The 22001-nt window shown below is 42.7% G+C and overlaps 1 protein-coding gene across 2 annotated transcripts in view; it reads left to right on the top strand.

The window, feature by feature from the left end:
- LOC106588718 (neurexophilin-1) overlaps nt 1-21303 on the top strand; it is a 41669-nt gene extending 20366 nt beyond the window's left edge. Inside the window, exons 2-3 of one of the 2 annotated variants that reach the window (XM_014177995.3) lie at nt 18989-19780; nt 20416-21303. In XM_014177995.3, coding sequence (XP_014033470.1) covers nt 18989-19744 — 756 coding nt within the window. In that variant the 3' untranslated portion in view covers nt 19745-19780; nt 20416-21303. Of the gene's footprint in view, nt 1-18988 lie in introns of both variants that reach the window. The other variant, XM_045709723.2, reaches the window with a different exon arrangement.
- Nucleotides 21304-22001: the final 698 nt, after the last annotated feature.

Raw genomic sequence — 22001 nt, 5'->3', positions numbered from 1 at the left:
GTGGATGTATGTTTAAAGTCCATAGACTGGAAGGATAGTTGATTCAACTCATTTACCATTGGCATGTTGGCAGGTTTAGGCTTCACAGGTCACATATCCACTGCAGCTGTGATGTAGAGACATTAGTCAGCCACTCATCCAGTTCAAACTCCTTACATTACAATATATATGTATATGTATGTATTTATATTAGGCAGAACGTGGAAGAGGGGAATTAGAAGATATTTGAGTTCTAAGGTTCAGATAAGAGAGCACAGTCACACATTGCTCTCTTTAACATGAGAGAGGACATGAAATGGCATGAAATGAACATGACGTTCATTCTGATTCTCCCCTCTAGAGGAGACTGTCTCTGCGTTCAGACATGACACAAGCCTTTGATTTGCACATTAGTACTCTGAGCTGTAAAGGAGAGGACAGGAGGCTTGCCTGTCCACTGTACTGTCTGATGGTCAAATAAACTGCATGGGGAGTTTCACACTCGGCTATGTATGGCTTGGCCAGGAGATACACACACACGTAGACACCCTCACGCACTCACGCACGCACACACTCATGCACGCACACACACACTCACGCATGCAAACACTCACGTAGACAAGGGCTAATCTTGGGCTAGCCATTGTTAATTTAAGATTGCGCCTTCCTTGATCCTAATCATTAGCGTGAACGTTTGTGCGTGCGTGTGTGTGTGTGTGCGTGTGTGTGTGTGTGTGTGTGCGTGTGTGTGTGTGTGTGTGTGTGTGTGTGTGTGTGTGTGTGTGTGTGTGTGTGTGTGTGTGTGTGTGTTTGAATGCGTACATGTAGCCATGACTGTCCTCTCTGCCTGTAAACTACATCCCTTATAGCCAATTCCAGTTGGAGCACTAAGATGCTAGGCTAGGCTAGTGCTTGGCAAGCTTGTCTATTTCATTGAAATTAAAATGAACTTCAATCACTTAGTACTGTCTGTCTGTAGTATGTTAAATCAGCATAGCCTGGGCAACATGCCTTGAATAGAAAGCAATTTGGCTGGATTTAATTTGAATGGAAGTGACAAGGTTGGCTGTTTCAGGTTCCAACGCTTACATTTCCTTAAAGGTTTTATTGAGAAGATTCTATTTTTGGGACTTCTGAGGAATAGTGAAAGAGTTTCTGGTCAATATTAAAGAATTTTCTCTGATTTTTCTTCTGAATTTTGCTTAATGGTTTTTGTTGTTTTTTAGATTTCCTTTATGGATCAGAATAATATTGGTAAACTTTATAGTGTGTGATAGAAATTCTTTCAACTGTGTGTGGCTATATATATCAACCATAAATGAACAATAGGCATTGAAGCATTGGTTTATTTCACATTGAATTATTGACAGATGAATCAATCATCAATCAGATTTGGCCGTTGATCTGATGTATTAGCCAGTGGGATATGCCTCATGGGGCTTCTATTGACACCTCTCTCCTCTCTCTTCCTCTCTCTTTTCTCCCTTTCACTCTGTACTGTGTCACCACCTGACCGAAAATCAATGGAAGACAGCTACAAACTAAAAGGCATTTATAAAAGGCAATTACAGACGCCCAATACAGGAGGAGTAAAGGGATCCTGTGTGTGTGTGTGCGTGCGCGTGCATGTGTGTGTGTGTGTGTTTGTGGGATCCTGCAACTCCATATTTTTCCTCTCTTCCAGCTGAGTTATTTGTGTCCTCAACCACTAAATCATATTGATTGGAACTTGTCATGGGTTTGAAATGAGGTCAACTGGGATCATTGGCAACAGAAATGGCAGTTTATTGGATTATGGGTTTAATTTGATTTCCAACAACGACCGGACCATACATGATACTGTAGTAGGCCTCCCCAGAGAGTGTCTCTCTCTCTCTCTCTCTCTCTTTTTACCCCCCCTCTCTCTCTCTCTCTCTCTCGCCTCTCTCTCTCTCTCTCTCTTACTTTACCTCTCTCTACCCCTCTCTCTCTCTCTCTTTTTACCCCCCCCCTCTCTCTCTCTCTCTCTCTCTCTCTCTTTTTACCCCCCCTCTCTCTCTCTCTCTCTCTCTCTCTCTTTTTACCCCCCCTCTCTCTCTCTCTCGCTCTCTCTCTCTCTCTCTCTCTCTCTCTTACTTTACCTCTCTCTACCCCTCTCTCTCTCTCTCTTTTTACCCCCCCCCTCTCTCTCTCTCTCTCTCTCTCTCTCTCTCTCTCTCTCTCTCTCTTACTTTACCTCTCTCTCTCTCTACCCCTCTCTCTCTCTCTCTTTACCCCCTCTCTCTCTCTCTCTCTCTCTCTCTCTCTCTTTCTCTCTCTCTCTCGCTCTCTCTTGCTTTCTCTCTCTCTGTCTTTCTCTCTCTCTCTCTCTTTACCCCCCTCTCTCTCTCTCTCTTCTCTCTCTCCCTCTCTCTCTATCTATCACTTTACCTCTCTCTCTCTCTCTCTCTCGCTCTCTCTCTCTCTACCCCCCCTCTCTCTCTCTCTCTTTCTCTCTCTTTACCCCCCCTCTCTCTCTCTCTCTCCCTCTCTCTATCCACATCTTTACCTCTCTCTTTACCCCCCTCTCTCTCTCTCTCTCTCTCTATCTCTCTCCCTCTCTCTCTCTATCTACCTCTTTACCCCTCTCCTCTCTCTCTCTCTCTCTCTCTCTCTCTCTCTCTCTCTCTCTCTCTCTCTCCCTCTCTCTCTCTATCTACCTCTTTACCCCTCTCTCTCTCTCTCTCTCTCTCTCTCTCTATCTCTCTCCCTCTCTCTCTCTATCTACCTCTTTACCCCTCTCTCTCTCTCTCTCTCTCTCTCTCTCTCTCTCTCTCTCTCTCTCTTTCTTTGTCATCCCTCTACCTGACTCCTGAAACCCTCTTTCTACCTCACAGGATGAAATCCTAATTCTACCTGCTAAAAACCTCATACAGGTTTCTCCAGTGCTTCTTGTTGCAGACTATTCACCAATCAGCTCCCTCTCGGCCTGTAAGAAAGGTTTCAGGCTACTAACTAACTAATCACTTTTCTCCATACCATGATGCATGTGTGTGTTTCATCTCACTTTATTGACCCAAAAACTTTCACTTTTTTTCTGTCTGCTTCAAGGGGAGGGACATTTATTTTAAGTTCAGTATAACAAATGATCTGTCTTGCTCTCTTGGACTTCTGTGGGCACTGTACAAATAATTCCAAGCTGTTTTGCGATGGCGTTGTGTTTCTGAAAGGTCAGCTGAATGTGTTGCTGTAGTAGAAGGCCCTTCAGGTCCGTCCTGTCTGTCCTCCTGGGACTAACATGCTGTGTGGACTGTACATTATACTGTAGTAGAAGGCCCTTCAGGTCCATCCTGTCTGTCCTCCTGGGACTAACATGCTGTGTGGACTGTACATTATACTGTAGTAGAAGGCCCTTCAGGTCCGTCCTGTCTGTCCTCCTGGGACTAACATGCTGTGTGGACTGTACATTATACTGTAGTAGAAGGCCCTTCAGGTCCATCCTGTCTGTCCTCCTGGGACTAACATGCTGTGTGGACTGTACATTATACTGTAGTAGAAGGCCCTTCAGGTCCGTCCTGTCTGTCCTCCTGGGACTAACATGCTGTGTGGACTGTACATTATACTGTAGTAGAAGGCCCTTCAGGTCCGTCCTGTCTGTCCTCCTGGGACTAACATGCTGTGTGGACTGTACATTATACTGTAGTAGAAGGCCCTTCAGGTCCGTCCTGTCTGTCCTCCTGGGACTAACATGCTGTGTGGACTGTACATTATACTGTAGTAGAAGGCCCTTCAGGTCCATCCTGTCTGTCCTCCTGGGACTAACATGCTGTGTGGACTGTACATTATACTGTAGTAGAAGGCCCTTCAGGTCCATCCTGTCTGTCCTCCTGGGACTAACATGCTGTGTGGACTGTACATTATACTGTAGTAGAAGGCCCTTCAGGTCCGTCCTGTCTGTCCTCCTGGGACTAACATGCTGTGTGGACTGTACATTATACTGTAGTAGAAGGCCCTTCAGGTCCGTCCTGTCTGTCCTCCTGGGACTAACATGCTGTGTGGACTGTACATTATACTGTAGTAGAAGGCCCTTCAGGTCCGTCCTGTCTGTCCTCCTGGGACTAACATGCTGTGTGGACTGTACATTATACTGTAGTAGAAGGCCCTTCAGGTCCATCCTGTCTGTCCTCCTGGGACTAACATGCTGTGTGGACTGTACATTATACTGTAGTAGAAGGCCCTTCAGGTCCATCCTGTCTGTCCTCCTGGGACTAACATGCTGTGTGGACTGTACATTATACTGTAGTAGAAGGCCCTTCAGGTCCATCCTGTCTGTCCTCCTGGGACTAACATGCTGTGTGGACTGTACATTATACTGTCTTTCCACTGGTGTATGTGTGTGCACATTTATGTTGTTATGTCTATTCAATAGCAACAATGTGTGCTCATACACACACACACACTGGTGGCAGACAGTGTTGCTGTTGAATAGACTGTTTCATTGCAAGACACATTTCTTTGTGAATGGGGAACCTCATGACTTTGTGGTGCTCTTGCTTGTCAGTATGGGAATCTGACCCAATCTGACACATTTACTTTGAATTGTGGGTTAATCTTCCCTCTATCACCCTTAATCTGGGTCCAGGAAACTGTCTACAAGGTCCAATGTAACCAATTTTAACCCAGTTAAATAGAAAATCTAAAGGTACTACTGTATGACATGCTAATCTCAATTAGAGGTCTTCACAGATCCAGCTGTACCCGAATACCCAGATACCCGATCCGGGACGCGAGCTGGTCCGGATGAAGAATTAAACATCTTTTACGGGTCTGGGTTGGATCTGATATGATAGTCGTGGTTTTCGGGTATGTGTAATTTTAACTGACTTGTCCGGAAAGACCCGTACAGATCCGAGTGCTGCTGCTGCAGTAGAGAGAGAGAGAGACATTGTATTTATGCTGCTCTTGCTTTTCATGGGAGTGGAGAGTGGCGTGTGTAGCTTGTTGATGACCAATCATAAACCATCAAAGCGGCAATAAGCTACAGTCATAGAGTCTCTGTGTGGCAAAAGTTAGGAGATATCTAATCAATGGAAGATGGAATTAAAATGATGGAATAACATTTAAAGGAGAAGGATAGGCTACAGCAACCAAGAGCCAACAGGTAGGCTGCTACTTAATATTCTGAATGGAGTTGTTGTTGTTTGTAACTGTGTAGGATGAGAAAGCCATGCAGCCTCAATTAGCCTAGCTATTTAGCTAGCTTAACTAGCCTCTCCCGGTTTGATGCAGTCAAGACAGGTACTACGTAGTCATACTTGATGAAAAATAACCTAGCTATGGCAGCTATTAGTCTACTATAGTGCTAGTTGGTTGCTGTCTTTCGTCTCTCCCTCCCTCCTCCCTTCTCCCGTGCCACTTGCTCACAGTACGCTAGAGCAGTGTCTCTCTCCCTCACACTTTATCAGCTCCAGTTAATAAAGTAGCTTAAAAAATGACTTTTCTGCTGCTTCCCTAACTCGGATTCTACCGGGTCTGGAACTGACCAGGTCTATATAGAACGCGTTTAGTTATCCTCTGGTCCGTTTGGAACGGGTCTCTATATTAACCCGCTTATTGGGTCCGTGTGGGCAAGCCCCAGATCCATTTCGGAACCGGTCCAAATTTTAGACCCATGAAGACCTCTACTCTCCCTGTCCTATAAGAGGAGATCATTAGCCGTCATTTAGCGTTATGTTAATCAGATAATTAATTGTGTTAGATATCATTGCCTAAACCGTTCCTGTGACAGAATCAATTGTTCATTTACATTTACTTAGCTAATGAAATACATTTCAATATGAGTGTGTTTGCATAATTCTGTCAAAACATGATTAAATGACACATTGCTTGTTTTGTCGCTGTGTCGAGGCCTCTCTCAAACTGATTATTAAAAATGATGGAACTAATCATTGCAATATCATAACATCATATATTATACACCAGATATTTATATTTGTACAGTGAATAATTTAATGTGCTTATAAAACCCTTACTTAATAATGCATATAGTACTTAAGATGCCTTATAGAGGAGAAGTGGGGACTTTAGACGCATTTGGGGAGATGGTGGTGGCAGTGACGGAGGGAGGGAGGGAGGTAGGGATGGAGGGAGGAAGATAGGTAGGGAGGTAGGTAGGGAGGTAGAGAGGTAGGTATGGATGGATGGATGGATGGATGGATGGATGGATGTATGGAGGGAGGGAGGGAGGGAGGGAGGGAGGGAGGGAGGGAGGGAGGGAGGGAGGGAGGGAGGGAGGGAGGGAGGGAGGGAGGGAGGGAGGAGGGAGGGAGGGGAGGGAGGGAGGGAGGGGAGGGTGAGGCATTGCTGTTCTACCTACTTTACAAACTGAAAATCTCATTAAGTGTGACACTGAAGATTAGTTGAGAGGGACCAAAGTGGAGAGAAAATTAGCTCACAAAGGGTTGCCAGCTCTGTGCTGTCAGTGAGGGGAGGAAGAGGAGGAGACTTTAGCTTTGTTTGCCTTCATTAATTCTGCATTGGAGCGAGCGGCTCTGAGGAGGGAAAACGCTTGCAGTCACTGATCAGAACAGGCTATGAGGATATGACAGGCGAACAGGTGCCCTCTCTTCCCTCCGAGGGAACACTCTCCCCCCTTTAACTCTCCTCCTCAGGTCTTTAATTGGGGTGAATTTGCCATCGGGCCATCTGCGTGATGACAACATAAAGCCAGCTTTGATTTATGAAGCCTCAAGATGTATTAGAATCAGGATTGTAGAACACAAACAAACACCACTGTGTGTCTGGGTATTAGAATCAAGATTTAAACACAAACTATTCACACATTTCTGTCTGGGTATAGATGTTAATAAAAATGATCTGTAAGTCAGTGGTGCTATAGGATACCACTGTACTTGGCTGATCACTGCTGATCACTGCTGTGGTACATTGTACACAAGCCATCTGTAAATGTTCTTTCCATCACTCAATCAACATGTAATTATAGACATAATCTGTGAAAAAGGTTAGACTTGAATTATGCCTGAACTAAACAGCAGAAGAAGATGGTCTGTTGTATGAGGAGGATGTCAGGTCATATACAACACTGTAAATGTGTACTCACAGCGTTTTGTTATGGTTATGGTTACAAAGGTCTTATCTGACTGGGACTGGGTTTTATATAGAAAGTACAGGAAAAGGGTTTATTTGATTGTGCTCATTTTTATTTAACCGTTATTTAACTAGGCAAGTCAGTTAAGAACAAATTCTTATTTACAATGACGGCCTACCAAAAGGCAAAAGGCCTCCTGCGGGGCAGAGGGCTGGGAATAAAAATAAATAAAATCAAAATATAGGACAAAACACACATCCCGACAAGAGAGATAGCACAACACTACGTAAAGAAAGACCTAAGACATCAACATAACACAGCATGGTAGAAACACATGACAACACAGCATGGTAGCAACACATGACAACACAGCATGGTAGCAACACATGACAACAGCATGGTAGTAACACAATATGGCAGCAGCACAACATAGTAGCAGCACAAAACACAGACAACAGCATACCTACAGCATTGTGGAATATTTATTATTGAAAATATATTTCTTTCATGGTAAGAAATGAGCTTCTTGGGTTTCATGCCAGTAGTTTCATGCCAGTAATTTCTCACACATTTCACATTTTGGAATAGAGACTGTGTATAAGGATAAAGTACTTACTAAACTCAGGAAAAAAAAGAAACTGCCTCTCACTGTCAACTTAACATGTGTAAATATTTGTATGAACATAACAAGATTCAACAACTGAGACATAAACTGAACAAGTTCCACAGACATGTGACTAACAGAAATTGAATAATGTGTCCCTGAATAAAGGGGGTGTGAAAATCAAAAGTAACAGTCAGTATCTGGTGTGGCCACCAGCTGCATTAAGTACTGAAGTGCATCTCCTCCTCATGGACTGCACCAGATTTGCCAGTTCTTGCTGTGAGATGTTAGCCCACTCTTCCACCAAGGCACCTGCAAGTTCCCGGACATTTCTGGGGGGAATGGCCCTAGCCCTCACCTTCCAATTCAACAGGTCCCAGACGTCCTCAATAGCATTGAGATCCGGGCTCTTCGCTGGCCATGGCAGAACGCTGACATTCCTGTCTTGCAGGAAATCATGCACAGAACGAGCTGTATGCCTGGTGGCATTGTCATGCTGGAGGGTCATGTCAGGATGAGCCTGCAGGAAGGGTACCACATGAGGGAGGAGGATGTCTTCCCTGTAATGCACAGCGTTGAGATTACCTGCAATGACAACAAGCTCAGTCTGATGATGCTGTGACACACCACCCCAGACCATGACGGACCCTCCACCTCCAAATCTATCCCACTCCAGAGTACAGGCCTCAGTGTAACGCTCATTCCTTTGACGATAAACGCGAATACGACCATCACCCCTGGTGAGACAAAACCGCAACTCGTCAGTGAAGAGCACTTTTTGCCAGTCCTGTCTGGTCCAGCGATGGTGGGTTTGTGCCCATAGGCGACGTTGTTGCTGGTGATGTCTGGTGAGGACCTGCCTTACAACAGGCCTACAAGCCCTCAGTCCAGCCTCTCTCAGCCTATTGCGGACAGTCTGAGCACTGATGGAGGGATTGCGCGTTTTTGGTGTAACTTGGGCAGTTGTTGTTGCCATCCTATAACTGTCCCGCAGGTGTGATGTTCGGATGTACTGATCCTGTGCAGGTGTTGTTACACGTGGTCTGCCACTGCGAGGGCGATCAGCTATCCGTCCTGTCTCCCTGTAGAGCTGTCTTAGGCGTCTCACAGTACAGACATTGCAATTTATTGCCCTGGCCACATCTGCAGTCCTCATGCCTCCTTGCAGCATGCCTAAGGAACGTTCATGCAGATGAGCAGTGACCATGGGCATCTTTCTTTTGGTGTTTTTTAGAGTCAGTAGAAATGACTCTTTAGTGTCCTAAGTTTTCATAACTGTGACCTTAATTGCCTACTGTCTGTAAGTTGTTAGTGTCTTAACGACCGTTCCACAGGTGCATGTTCATTAATTGTTTATGGTTCATTGAACACGCATGGGAAACAGTGTTTAAACCCTTTACAATGAAGATCTGTGAAGTTATTTTGATTTTTAAGAATTATCTTTGAAAGACAGAGTCCTGAAAAAGGGGCGTTTATTTTTTTGCAGAGTTTAGTTACATCCCTTTGAATGAGTCTATAGGGGCTAGATTCGGTCCATATCGCGGAAGATCCACATTATAGCACGATTAACGGTTAAAGGTATTGTTTCCACGTTTGCGTAGACATTCATGGTAAGCGCTGCATACAGATGTAGAATCTTAATTTTATCACCCTGTTGCAGGAGATGGAGGAAATGGAATGGAGGAAATGTAAAACTTGAAATGTATTTGAGGTTCAAAAAGGCTTCTGAAGTTTGCAATTTCCACGTTGACAATTTATTCTTGATTTTCCCCGTACAATTTATTCTTTGATCAACCCCTACAAAAATGTCCAATAATTATAATCCACATACTAATTCACATTTCCTGTTGCTGCAGGATTACATTCCTGCTGAATCAAAGAGGCTCAAATTAAGATCGTACTTCTTCTGTATGTTGGCTCAATCGAAGATGAGCTTTAATGTCAATTGTGCTGTAGCGCAGATCTTCCGCGATATGGATTGAATCGAGGCCTCGGACGATGACTATGAGCCGAAAAAAGGAATAGATTGAATGTGAAAGCTTACAGCGAATGCCCCTTTTGTGTGAATATTTGTTATACATACTAATAAAGCACAACAAGGACGGAAGGGAACAAACAGGCAGTAAATAAATGGGAAGAGATTTTCGATGTACCAATTCCATGGCACATATTTTATGAACTACACTTTATTCAACATTTCGTTTTTTTATTTAAATTATTATATAAAATTCTTGCCACCGACAGAATGCTATGTATAAATGGGACATACAACAATCTCAGCTCTGTAGATTGTGCTGCGAAAAGACAGAAACAATAGGTCATTTATTCTGGTATTGCTCCTATGTAGCTTGTTTCTGGTCACAGGTTCAGGAATGGTTAAAAAATCACAACATGCACTTAAAATGAACCTTACGAATAGCAGTGTTGGGCGATTTGAAAAGCCTTAGTCAGTCAATAAATAATATAATAATACTCATAGGAAAGGTTTTCATCTTTGGCTCACAATCTGTGGATACTATACGATTAGAAAGGCAAAACATCACAGCACAATGGAAAAATATATGTCACATGGAAACCCAACGAGGGCGTGGTGATAGATGGGATGGGCTGAGAGTGGCTGAGGGGTGGGATTAAAGAGCTGATGTTTGGTAATGTATTATTGTTATGTGACTGCTTTATATAAAACTACCATGTATTCAAAATGTGTATGCAAAATGTATGTAGCAGAAAAGCAGTAAAAAAAATGTATTTGTCCTCCGTGGAGGGCTAAAAAAAAAAATACAACAGATAGTAAATTATGTTTAGGGTGTGGTTGGCTGGTTGGAGCTCCAGCCCCCTGATCACCTTAAATCACTGGTCTGCTCCACTTCCTGGTCTGCTCCACTTCCTTCACTATGTTTTTGGGACTGAGCTTTTCTGTTACATTACCTACTTACCGATGCCACAAGGAGCCTATGGTCACTTACGTACATTTATATGCACACACATTCTTTCATCTGCACAAACACGCACGCACGCACGCACGCACACACACACACACACACACACACACACACACACACACACACACACACACACACACACACACACACACACACACAGTAAGAACGATATGTTGCGTCTAACAGCCTTCTTACAAGACCATTAGGCAGTTCTAGTGCATGGTCTGAATGTGATATTACAGCACTGCATAACACCAGCACCACTGGTTTCAGCCCAAGGCAAGCATACTGCGTAGTCATGTTAGTAAGGACTCTGTTTTATGGCCTGGTCCTGTACTTATAGTAGGGGAATAGAGGAGAGGATTCCAACTGTGTGAGTCAATATACAGTCAGATGTATTGTGTTTGATCAAATAAAGAAAATCGTACATATAAATATGTGTATTTATATATATATATATACAGTACCAGTCAAAGGTTTGGACACAGCTACTCATTCCAGGGTTTTTCTTTATTTGTACTACTTTCTATGTTGTAGAATAATAGTCAAGACATCAAAACTATGAAATAACACGTATGGAATCATGTAGTAATGAAAAAAGTGTTAAACAAATCAAAATATATTTTATATTTGAGATTCTTCAAAGTAGCCAGCCTTTGCCTTGATGACAACTTTGCACATTCTTGTTTAACAATTTTTTTGGTTACTACACGATTCCATATGTGTTATTTCATAGTTCTGATGTCTTCAATATTATTCTACAATGTAGAAAATATTAAAAATAAAGAAAAAGCCTTGAATGAGTAGGTGTGTCCAAACTTTTGACTGGTACTGTATATGTATATATATATATATATATATATATATATTTCAGGCACTAAACTATACATGCAAATATATATATATATATAAATATATATATTTGTATGTATAGTTTAGTGCCTGAAATCGGGGACTGTCTGTTCATACTGTCCTGACTGCATGTGTTCTGACTGAATATATAGCAGAAAGACAAGCTTGAAGAGGTTGGCAGTAGTGATATTGTTAGAAATAGCTAGTGTTGTCGTTGTATTGTAAGAAAGAACTACAGCACATTTCCATTGCATTCAAGTATGACAAAACTAATTCAACAATGGCTATAAAAGTTTATTTGTATTTTTGTTATGTTCATAAGAAATATTGAAATGCATACAAGGCTGCAAAGGATGTAGCTAGCTATAAGTGTTGTCTGGTGAATGGCCCGTTTCTTGTTAGTTACAGCTGGTCAGTCAATACTAAAGGAGGATTCTATACTCTCTCTGATAATGCTTTACTCAATTGGAGGTTAACTATATGTATTTGCAGTGTCACTCCTCTACTGTCCTCCCTCCTTCTCTCTCCTTATAGAACTGTCAAATTTCCCTTTCTTTCTGTCCTCTTTCTCCATCGTCTTTCATAAGGGCTCTTTTCATTCAACACATTATAGTTTGCCTGCCTTCATTCTCCCCCTAGAATTACATCTCAGGAAAAGCTTTGCAGTTCCTTTACCATGGATATGATTGGACGTTTTCAATAGGAGCTAAGTAGAATGTAGGAAGCTCATCTCTTCTCCAATCTTTTATCTACTGTCTTTTGCAAAAGTAGACTAAATTAGATTTTCTGGAGGTGGTTGTTTTTTACCGGTCTAAAATCGGTTGTGTGAAAAATATAAACCATATAATTGTATTGTATGGTTTCATTATGGTATACAGATGTAGGATCTTCATTTGATCACTCTTTTGTTGCTGAGAATGTGTAGTGTATTCAGAAATGCTTCTAAAGTTTGCATTTCCACTTTAAAATGTCAGACCGATTTTCCCTAATGAAAAATGTATCATATATGTCCATTAATTATAATCTACATAATAATTCACATCTCCTGTTGCTGCAAGGTTATTTTACAGCTGTAGCAAACTGGCTCAAATTAAGATCCTACATCTGTATATTAAGTATGAGTAATACCTTCACTTTTCTGGCAGACTTATCTTGAGTATGACACCTTTATGATATCATGCCATGTTGAAGTGTGAAACTCTTTGCTGTGCTGCAGTGAATTGTCAGCTAATGAACTTTAGGCCTAGTGAATCCAACTAATCAGTATTAAGATGTGGCAATAATAATTAGAATTGCTAAATTGGCTTATCGTTTTAATTATTCAATGTTGTTAGTTTACTTTAATTGGATCACATACTTTCATGCTCATCATTAACCTGCTCGTCCTAAATGTATGTCATGGAGGGATGTATTTATTCTGCCATTACGTAGGTGGACCTAACTTCTGTTGCCCTCCTCATAAAATAAATTAGTTTCAATTGAAGATATTGTATTTTTTTTGGGGGGGGGAGGGGTGTTGCCCCCTCCTGTAAAATAATCTAGGGAAAACTAAGAACAGAGACTGACATGTTGTCACCCATGTCTGTGGTGTTTGCGTTAAGTCTTAGACCATGTCTCCATTTGTTTAAGCGTATCGATATGGTACTTAAACTATTATTAGCCACACAATCAATGTACTCTTTATTTGAATATATAGCATCACAGCACTGTAATGACGTTTTGTAATCCGTAGATAAAAATAGTATTCCATCACTAAAGGACAGTAAATATTGGTTTAACAGCCTAATGAGCTTTAGATTACTGTTAATGTTGGCAATGTAAAGGGTCTGTATATCTTTAGACTGAGTCAGTTGTAACCATTCATAATGCATCAATGTTGTTTTGATGGAGGACTTTGGACTATGCTGCTTTCTTTTGGTGTTCTCTGTTCGCTATTAGTTGAAGCAGAACTTCAATTCCATCACGTCTTCTAGACTTCCTCTGAATCAGCACCCTATTCCCTTTATAGTGTAATACTTTTGACCAGAGCTCTATGTAGTGGGCTTAGCTTGGCAAAACAAGTGCCCACCTGCATATAGGGAATAGGGTGCTATTTCAGAATCACCACTGAATTATGTCTGAGGGGACTTTGTCAGGTCATTGGTGACACCTGTCCACTCATAGCTGAGTTGGGATGGTTATCAGGTAGCTGAGTTGGGATGGTTATCAGGTAGCTGAGTTGGGATGGTTATCTGGTAGCTGAGTTGGGATGGTTATCTGGTAGCTGAGTTGGGATGGTTATCTGGTAGCTGAGTTGGGATGGTTATCAGGTAGCTGAGTTGGGATGGTTATCTGGTAGCTGAGTTGGGATGGTTATCTGGTAGCTGAGTTGGGATGGTTATCTGGTAGCTGAGTTGGGATGGTTATCTGGTAGCTGAGTTGGGATGGTTATCTGGTAGCTGAGTTGGGATGGTTAGCTGGTAGCTGAGTTGGGATGGTTATCTGGTAGCTGAGTTGGGATGGTTATCTGGTAGCTGAGTTGGGATGGTTATCTGGTAGCTGAGTTGGGATGGTTATCTGGTAGCTGAGTTGGGATAGTTATCAGGTAGCTGAGTTGGGATGGTTATCTGGTAGCTGAGTTGGGATGGTTATCTGGTAGCTGAGTTGGGATAGTTATCAGGTAGCTGAGTTGGGATGGTTATCTGGTAGCAAGAGTTCTCTGCCTGCTTGTGACAAATGGTTTTCTTCTATTGTGTGTGTGTGTGTGTGTGTGTGTGTGTGTGTGTGTGTGTGTGTGTGTGTGTGTGTGTGTGTGTGTGTGTGTGTGTGTGTGTGTGTGTGTGTGTGTGTGTGTGTGAGACATATGGTCCCCCTCTGCTGCTATAACAGCCTCCACTCTTCTGGTTATTTGGCGATTAGGCCTGGCTCGCAGTCGGCGTTCCAATTCATCCCAAAGGTGTTCGATGGGGTTGAGGTCAGGGCTCCGTGCAGGCCAGTCAAGTTCTTCCACACTGTTCTCTATAAACCATTTCTGTATGGACCTCACTTTGTGCACCGGGGCTTTGTCATGCTGAAACAGGAAAGGGTCTTCCCCAAACTGTTGCCACAAAGTTGGATGCACCGAATCATCTACAATGTCATTGTATGCTGAAGCATTAAGATTTACCTTCACTGGAACTAAGGGGCCTGGAAAAAACATGGAAAAACAGCCCCAGACCTTTATTCCTCATCCACTAAACTTTACAGTTGGCACTATGTATTGGGGCAGATAGCGTTCTTTTGGCATCCACCAAACCCAGATTCGTCCATTGGACTGCCAGATGGTGAAGCATGGTTCATTACTCCAGATAACACATTTCCACTGCTCCAGAGTCCAATGGCGGTGAGCTTCACACCACTCCAGCCAACGCTTGGCATTTTGCATGGTGATCTTAGGTTTGTGTGCGGCTGCTCGGCCATGGAAACCCATTTTATGAAGCTCCCGACAAACACTTCTTGTGCTGACGTTGCTTCCAGAGGCAGTTTGGAAGTTGATAGTGGGTGCTGCAACCGAGGACAGACGATTTTTAAGCGCTACGCACTTCAGCACTCGGCGTTCCCGTTCTGTGAGCTTGTGTGGGCTATCACTTCGCGGCTGAGCTGTTGATGCTCCTAGACATTTCCACTTCACAATAACAGCACTTACTGTTGACCGGGGCAGCTCTAGCATGGCAGAAATTTGACGAACTGACTAGTTGGAAAGGTGGCATCCTATGACGGTGCCACGTTGAAAGTCAATGGAGATTGAATGGCTGTGTGCTCGATTTTATACACCTGTCAGCAACGGGTGTGGCTAAAATAGCCGAATCCACTCATTTGAAGGGGTGTCCCCATTTTTTTTGTATATATACCGTAGGTTGTGATGGGAGTGTGTATGTGTGTGGAGTGTGCATATGTTGGTTAACGTGTGTGTACATGTAGGCCATCATGGTAAAAACAATATTGTTCTTAACTGACTTGCCTAGTTAAATAAAGGTTCAATAAAATAAATAAAAACATGTATGTTTGTGTAATTCCATAGTTTCAGCGATGAATCACAGTGTGGACTGCTGTTGCATTGTGTTATGACTTACATCCTGAACACACGGAGCTCGTACAGCTCTCTCTGACCCAAGCATTTCCCTATACCTATAGCCTAGGCCCAGGGGAAGACATCTGTCTGAGCCTGACCTGTAGTCAGTTGTGAGGCTCAGGCCTCTGCTGGCCAGAGTGCTGCCATGTTTACCAGATGCACCGTCTGTCCCCCCAGGTAAACTAACCATCTGGAAGCACTGAGCCTCAGCAGACACACTGGGCCAGGGCCCAAAGCATGCTGGAAAATGGAGTCAAACACATTGGCCCAAGGCCCAAAGCATGCTGCATGATGGAGTCAAATAAACAGGCCGTGGGCCTGAAGCTTCATAGATCAACTTGTGTGTGTGTGTGTGTGTGTGTGTGTGTGTGTGTGTGTGTGTGTGTGTGTGTGTGTGTGTGTGTGTGTGTGTGTGTGTGTGTGTGTGTGTGTGTGTGTGTGTGTGTGTGTGTGTATTGTACTGTGGCTGTCTATAAAGGACAATGGACAAACAGTAAGTATGGATAAACACACACTGCATGCACATGTTTTAGAGTACCATGAAATCATGCAAATGTTTGAGAGCAGTGCATTCAAAAAATACAGGACTCACTTATTATGATGTTATTTATGAGATATTAACATCAACTATTCTGCATGGAACAACATTAATTGGTTTTATCAATCTACTCTCTGTACAGTATACATGTATTTTCTATATGCAATCTTTCACCAGTTATAAGTCATTCATGATTACCATGTATATGTCTTAAATCATGCTCTCCCAACATGCCCTCAGGGTCCATACAACACACTTCATTACATACATACAGTACACCCTGAGGCATAAGTCACAGTCTCACTGGGCTATTAGCCCTGTTGAGTAGGCTAATCTTCATTCATATTAAACCTCAATATTAAACTGGAAACATTACCATTAAGTTAGACCAGATGGAATCTGCAGGGAAGATTTCTGATCAAGACCTTTGTATTGTAATCTCCTTATGTAATCAATGAAACTGTGTATGTAGAAGCAATATGTAGTTTAATGTGAAGGAATTAATTTCGTATTTGAAGCCTTCAGGGCTGAAGGATATTCTGCCTACTCAGGTTCAGAGTGGACATAGGTCTACCGATGACCCCAAAACAAAGGAAAGCCTGAAATAGAGGTTGTAAAATGTCACCTGTAACTACAGTAAACTACAGTCCCCTGTAACTACAGTAAACTACTGTCCCCTGCAACTACAGTAAACTACAATCCTCTGTAACTACAGTAAACTACAGTCCTCTGTAACTACAGTAAACTACAGTCCCCTGTAACTACAGTAAACTACAGTCCCCTGTAACTACAGTAAACTACAGTCCCCTGTAACTACAGTAAACTACAGTCCCCTGTAACTACAGTAAACTACCGTCCCCTGCAACTACAGTAAACTACAGTCCTCTGTAACTACAGTAAACTACAGTCCTCTGTAACTACAGTAAACTACAGTCCCCTGTAACTACAGTAAACTACCGTCCCCTGTAACTACAGTAAACTACAGTCACCTGCAACTACAGTAAACTACAGTCCCCTGTAACTACAGTAAACTACAGTCCCCTGTAACTACAGTAAACTACCGTCCCCTGCAACTACAGTAAACTACAGTCCTCTGTAACTACAGTAAACTACAGTCCTCTGTAACTACAATAAACTACAGTCCCCTGTAACTACAGTAAACTACCGTCCCCTGTAACTACAGTAAACTACAGTCACCTGCAACTACAGTAAACTACAGTCCCCTGTAACTACAGTAAACTACAGTCCCCTGTAACTACAGTAAACTACAGTCCCCTGCAACTACAGTAAACTACAGTCACCTGCAACTACAGTAAACTACCGTCCCCTGTAACTACAGTCCCCTGCAACTACAGTAAACTACAGTCCCCTGTAACTACAGTAAACTACCGTCCCCTGTAACTACAGTAAACTACAGTCCCCTGTAACTACAGTAAACTACAGTCCCCTGTAACTACAGTAAACTACAGTCCTCTGTAACTACAGTAAACTACAGTCACCTGTAACTACAGTAAACTACCGTCCCCTGTAACTACAGTAAACTACCGTCCCCTGTAACTACAGTAAACTACAGTCCCCTGCAACTACAGTAAACTACAGTCCCCTGTAACTACAGTAAACTACAGTCCCCTGTAACTACAGTAAACTACAGTCCCCTGTAACTACAGTAAACTCCGTAATGAGTGGTTGTTTGTAGCATGAGGAGGCTCATGTTAAAGGATGTCTTGTTTACCCTTCTGGCCATTGCGTACAGAAAGCTTCCTACAGAAATTATATTCATAATTACATACATCTACTTCTAACTAGGTTAAAATGGCTTTCAATCTGCAGTTCAAAACGCATACAAGGTAATTAAGGGATCTATTCAATGTGTAACGATGAAGCGTTACACATTCCGCGGTATACATATTAAGGTAATTTCCAAATGAGCTGACATATGCAGTGTCTAACATGAATGCACTCATATAAATTTAGAAAGTTGTCTTTAAATTTCAATGAAGCTGTAAAGCTGAACTTCTGCGATGCGTTTTGAATAGAGCCCTCAATGTAATTATCTTTTTTATTTGTTCTCTTCTCTCAGCACCCTATACGAACCATATAGGCATATTCTCCCCCTAAACAATGATATGCTTAAACCTGGCTATAGGGATCGCCCCTTAGTGCTGACACGGTCTGAGGAAGTCAATTCATGTCCAAAGGGCCAACTGATTGGTAGCGAAACCTTATTTTCTATGTATCGATCCCAGAGGGCCTCGGCCAATGAAATGCAAAAATCTCTGGGCAAGACGGATCTGCTGTCACGTCTTACAGTAGAAATCAGCCAATCAATGTCACTTCCCTCCGCCGGGGCCTGTATGAACCTAATTCCAGTCATCGTGGCTAAATGGTGAAAACCTGGGGGTTCATCAATCATCAATCCAAGCAGCGCTTTGTGCTTAATAGTCTGGTCTTTACTGAATAGCCACTGCATTTATCTATCTGGGGGAGCCAAGTGGAAATACCTTCTACCATCTGAGAGGGAGAGAGAGAGAGAGAGAGAGAGAGAGAGGGGGGGAGGGAGAGAGAGAGAGAGGAAAAACAATGTCTACAATACTTTGATCGCTGTGTTGTCTCTCACACATTCTATTTCCCAAATGGGGGCTGTCTGCTAACACGTTTCGAAATTGAAGCTTGCTGAAAGATGGATTACCGGTATCTCTCCTGTCGTCTCCCCACTTCAGAGTCCATTTTGATCTGTCTGTTTTGTAGAAAGCTGCGTGTAGTGCCTGAATGTGAAGTAAATTTTTTCTGAATCTGATATTAATATCTGCTGAAGTGTCTCTTTGCCTGTTTGATTGTCTCAAGTACTACCGTGTTGCCTATAACAGTATGACATACCAGTTAGTGAAACGTATCTCCTCTTCTCTCTCTGTTTCAGGTGACAAGTGTTCATGCTTCCAAGGCGGACCTCCTCAAGTCGGGTAGCCCCAAGTCGACGTTAAAACACATATGGACAGAAAGCAGCAAGGACCTGTCAATCAGCAGGTTGCTGTCACAGACTCTCCATGGCAAAGAGAACACCACGGCCCTGGACCTGCGCTACGACACCCCGGAGCCCTACTCCGAGCAGGACCTCTGGGACTGGCTGAGGAACTCTACCGACCTCCAGGATTCTAGAGCAAGAGCTAAGCGGCGGCCTATGGTCAAGACGGGCAAGTTCAAGAAGATGTTCGGCTGGGGAGACTTCCACTCCAACATCAAGACGGTCAAGCTCAACCTCCTCATCACCGGGAAGATCGTGGACCACGGCAACGGAACCTTCAGCGTCTACTTCAGACACAACTCCACAGGCCAGGGCAACGTGTCCGTGAGTCTCGTCCCACCAACCAAGGTCGTGGAGTTCGACGTGGCGGCCCAGCAGTCCGTGATTGACGCCAAGGACTCCAAGTCCTTCAACTGCCGCATAGAGTACGAAAAGGTGGAGAAGGGCGCCAGGAACACGCTGTGTAACTTCGACCCGTCCAAGACATGTTACCAGGAGCAGACTCAGAGCCACGTCTCCTGGCTCTGTTCCAAGCCCTTTAAAGTCATCTGCATCTACATCTCCTTCTACAGCACTGACTACAAGCTGGTGCAGAAAGTCTGTCCGGACTACAACTACCACAGTGACACTCCCTACTTCCCCTCTGGCTGACCACTCCCACAACAACAACCCCAATGTGAAGGACCAGTAAGTTACAAAGCGGGGCTTCTTCTTCTTTTTCCCCGCCCAGAGAAATATATGTTAGCTGTACTATTCTGAAAATAAAAGAATGTGTAAAATGAATTGATTATCTATTTATGAAATTAAGACAATACAGAAAGTAAAGACTTATGGGGCATTATTATTTTATCTTTCAAGTGTTGTGCAATGCATTATTATTCTAAATATAATAATTATTATATTAATATTATTAGTATAAAAATACTATGACTAAACAAATAATATTGATTATAATTCATTTGTTTTATAGATTTCATACCTTTTTCCATCAGTGATTTCATAGATGCATCATGTGTACATATTCGGGGTTGTTAGTTCCATTTGTAACTAAGTAAAATCAGCATTTCAAATAAGTCTTATTAGTTTGTAACAACTTGTTAATCTTATCAATATGTTATATTAATTTTCTTGGTCCAGTTTGATTCTAGGTGCTTTAATTTTCTCCTTTTAGTATTTCTTACTTTGCTCCTTAGGGCCACCATACTTTCTGTATGAAAGTTCAGTTCTGTGAGCTACCAATTGGATGGCAGCGTACAGGATCCTATGTTTTGTTCGCACCTGCAATACTCTTCATTCATAGCAGCTCAATTCCGCTCTCTCAGAAATAACAGTCCAGACTCCTATCCTTGAAGGCCTACAAGATCCCCACACATTTCCAAATCCTTTGACCCCACAGTCGAGAGAGCTAAAGAAGAGGAGAGTGTCAGTGTGCAATCCGAGTATCAAGTGGAGGTGGTCATATCAGCCTGGCGGACTTACCTAGCACTGACAGGCTTCTCCCGCAGGCATGTTTTATAAAAAATAAACGCATTTTACATATTCAGGAATGATGCTGTTCAATCTTCAGCTTGTCCCTGTATAAGTCCTGGCTCAGATTATTATTAGTAAATCACAGCCTTATTAGGTTTATTGTTAATATTCAGTTGTGATTGATTGGGGGGCTTTGCTCATTGTCATTGACTTAATAAAAATTGTAATGTAATGAATTCTATATCTTAGAGAGCCTAATTTGTATGAATGGTTTGTATTGTACATAGTTTATCCCGAACTGAGCTGCATCTGTATATACCCCCATAAAGCTGTCTTCCCCTTCCCACAATCTCTCTCTCTCTCTCTCTCTCTCTCTCTCTCTCTCTCTCTCTCTGTCTCTCTCGCTCTCTCTCTCTGTCTCTCTCCCTCTCTCTCTCTCTCTCTCTCTCTCTCTCTCTCTCGCTCTCTGTCTCTCTCTCTCTCTGTCTCTCTCTCTCTCTCCCTCTCTCTCTCCCTCTCTCTCTGTCTCTCTCCCTCTCTCTCTCCCTCTCTCTCTCCCTCTCTCTCCCTCTCTCTCTCTCTCTCTCGTGAATCCATGAAAACAGTAACCCTGTACATACGCTGTAGAACTGTCTAAATATATTATAAGTATTCATCAAATGTATGACTTTTATTTCTGGGGGAAGGATGGGATGGAGGTGTACATATGAATAAAAATACTGTATGTTTTATCAGTTGAATGTTCTTGCATGTGAGTTCTTTATATGCGCGTCTCACTGATTATTATAATGCTAGGACTTGAAGGTCAATAAATGTTAAGGATCTGAATTGCCAGACATTTAAGCATGTACAGTGCATATTCTCAATAGTGTACATCAGTATTCACACATCTTTCTCCAAAGATACAGATCAATCTGAGCTCCATGCTTTTCTTAGTGCATCATGGCACATTATCTGTTACATTTCAATAAAATATCCTCTTTTTTTTGTTTGACCTACCCTACCTTATTGTGCATTTAGATCCATGAACTTCTTAGACTTGGGCCTTGATGTTCCTGATCAAGACAGGAATCAAACTTCTTCCAACTTCATTGAAGCAAAACTGATCACACCATCCAAATTCACTCCAAGATCAATCAAAAACACATACACTACATATACAGTAAGCTCTTTACTTCCTGAGTTTGATCATCATTACTTCCAAGAATCCCTCTGATCTCATACCAACCATACCATGTTTCCCTCATAGTCTACAGAGAGAAGTAGTGTTCCAGTCCCTAGAAGAGGCATGGAGGAGATTGAGAGTAAGTGCCGTTTGGAGTCAATAGCAGATAGCAGCGTCTGTTGTGGGACTCCTCAGTGCAGTGGCACCTGCCATGGAAGCCTCGTAGTCGGCAGTAAGGATCAGCACTCGGCTTTACAGCGATTAGAACCCTCT

This window comes from Salmo salar, chromosome 27, assembly GCF_965601325.2.
Source record: "Salmo salar chromosome 27, fSalSal1, whole genome shotgun sequence".
Lineage (NCBI taxonomy): Eukaryota > Metazoa > Chordata > Actinopteri > Salmoniformes > Salmonidae > Salmo > Salmo salar.
The sequence above is the reverse complement of the archived record's forward strand: the minus strand, read 5'-3'. Positions and strand labels throughout refer to the sequence as shown.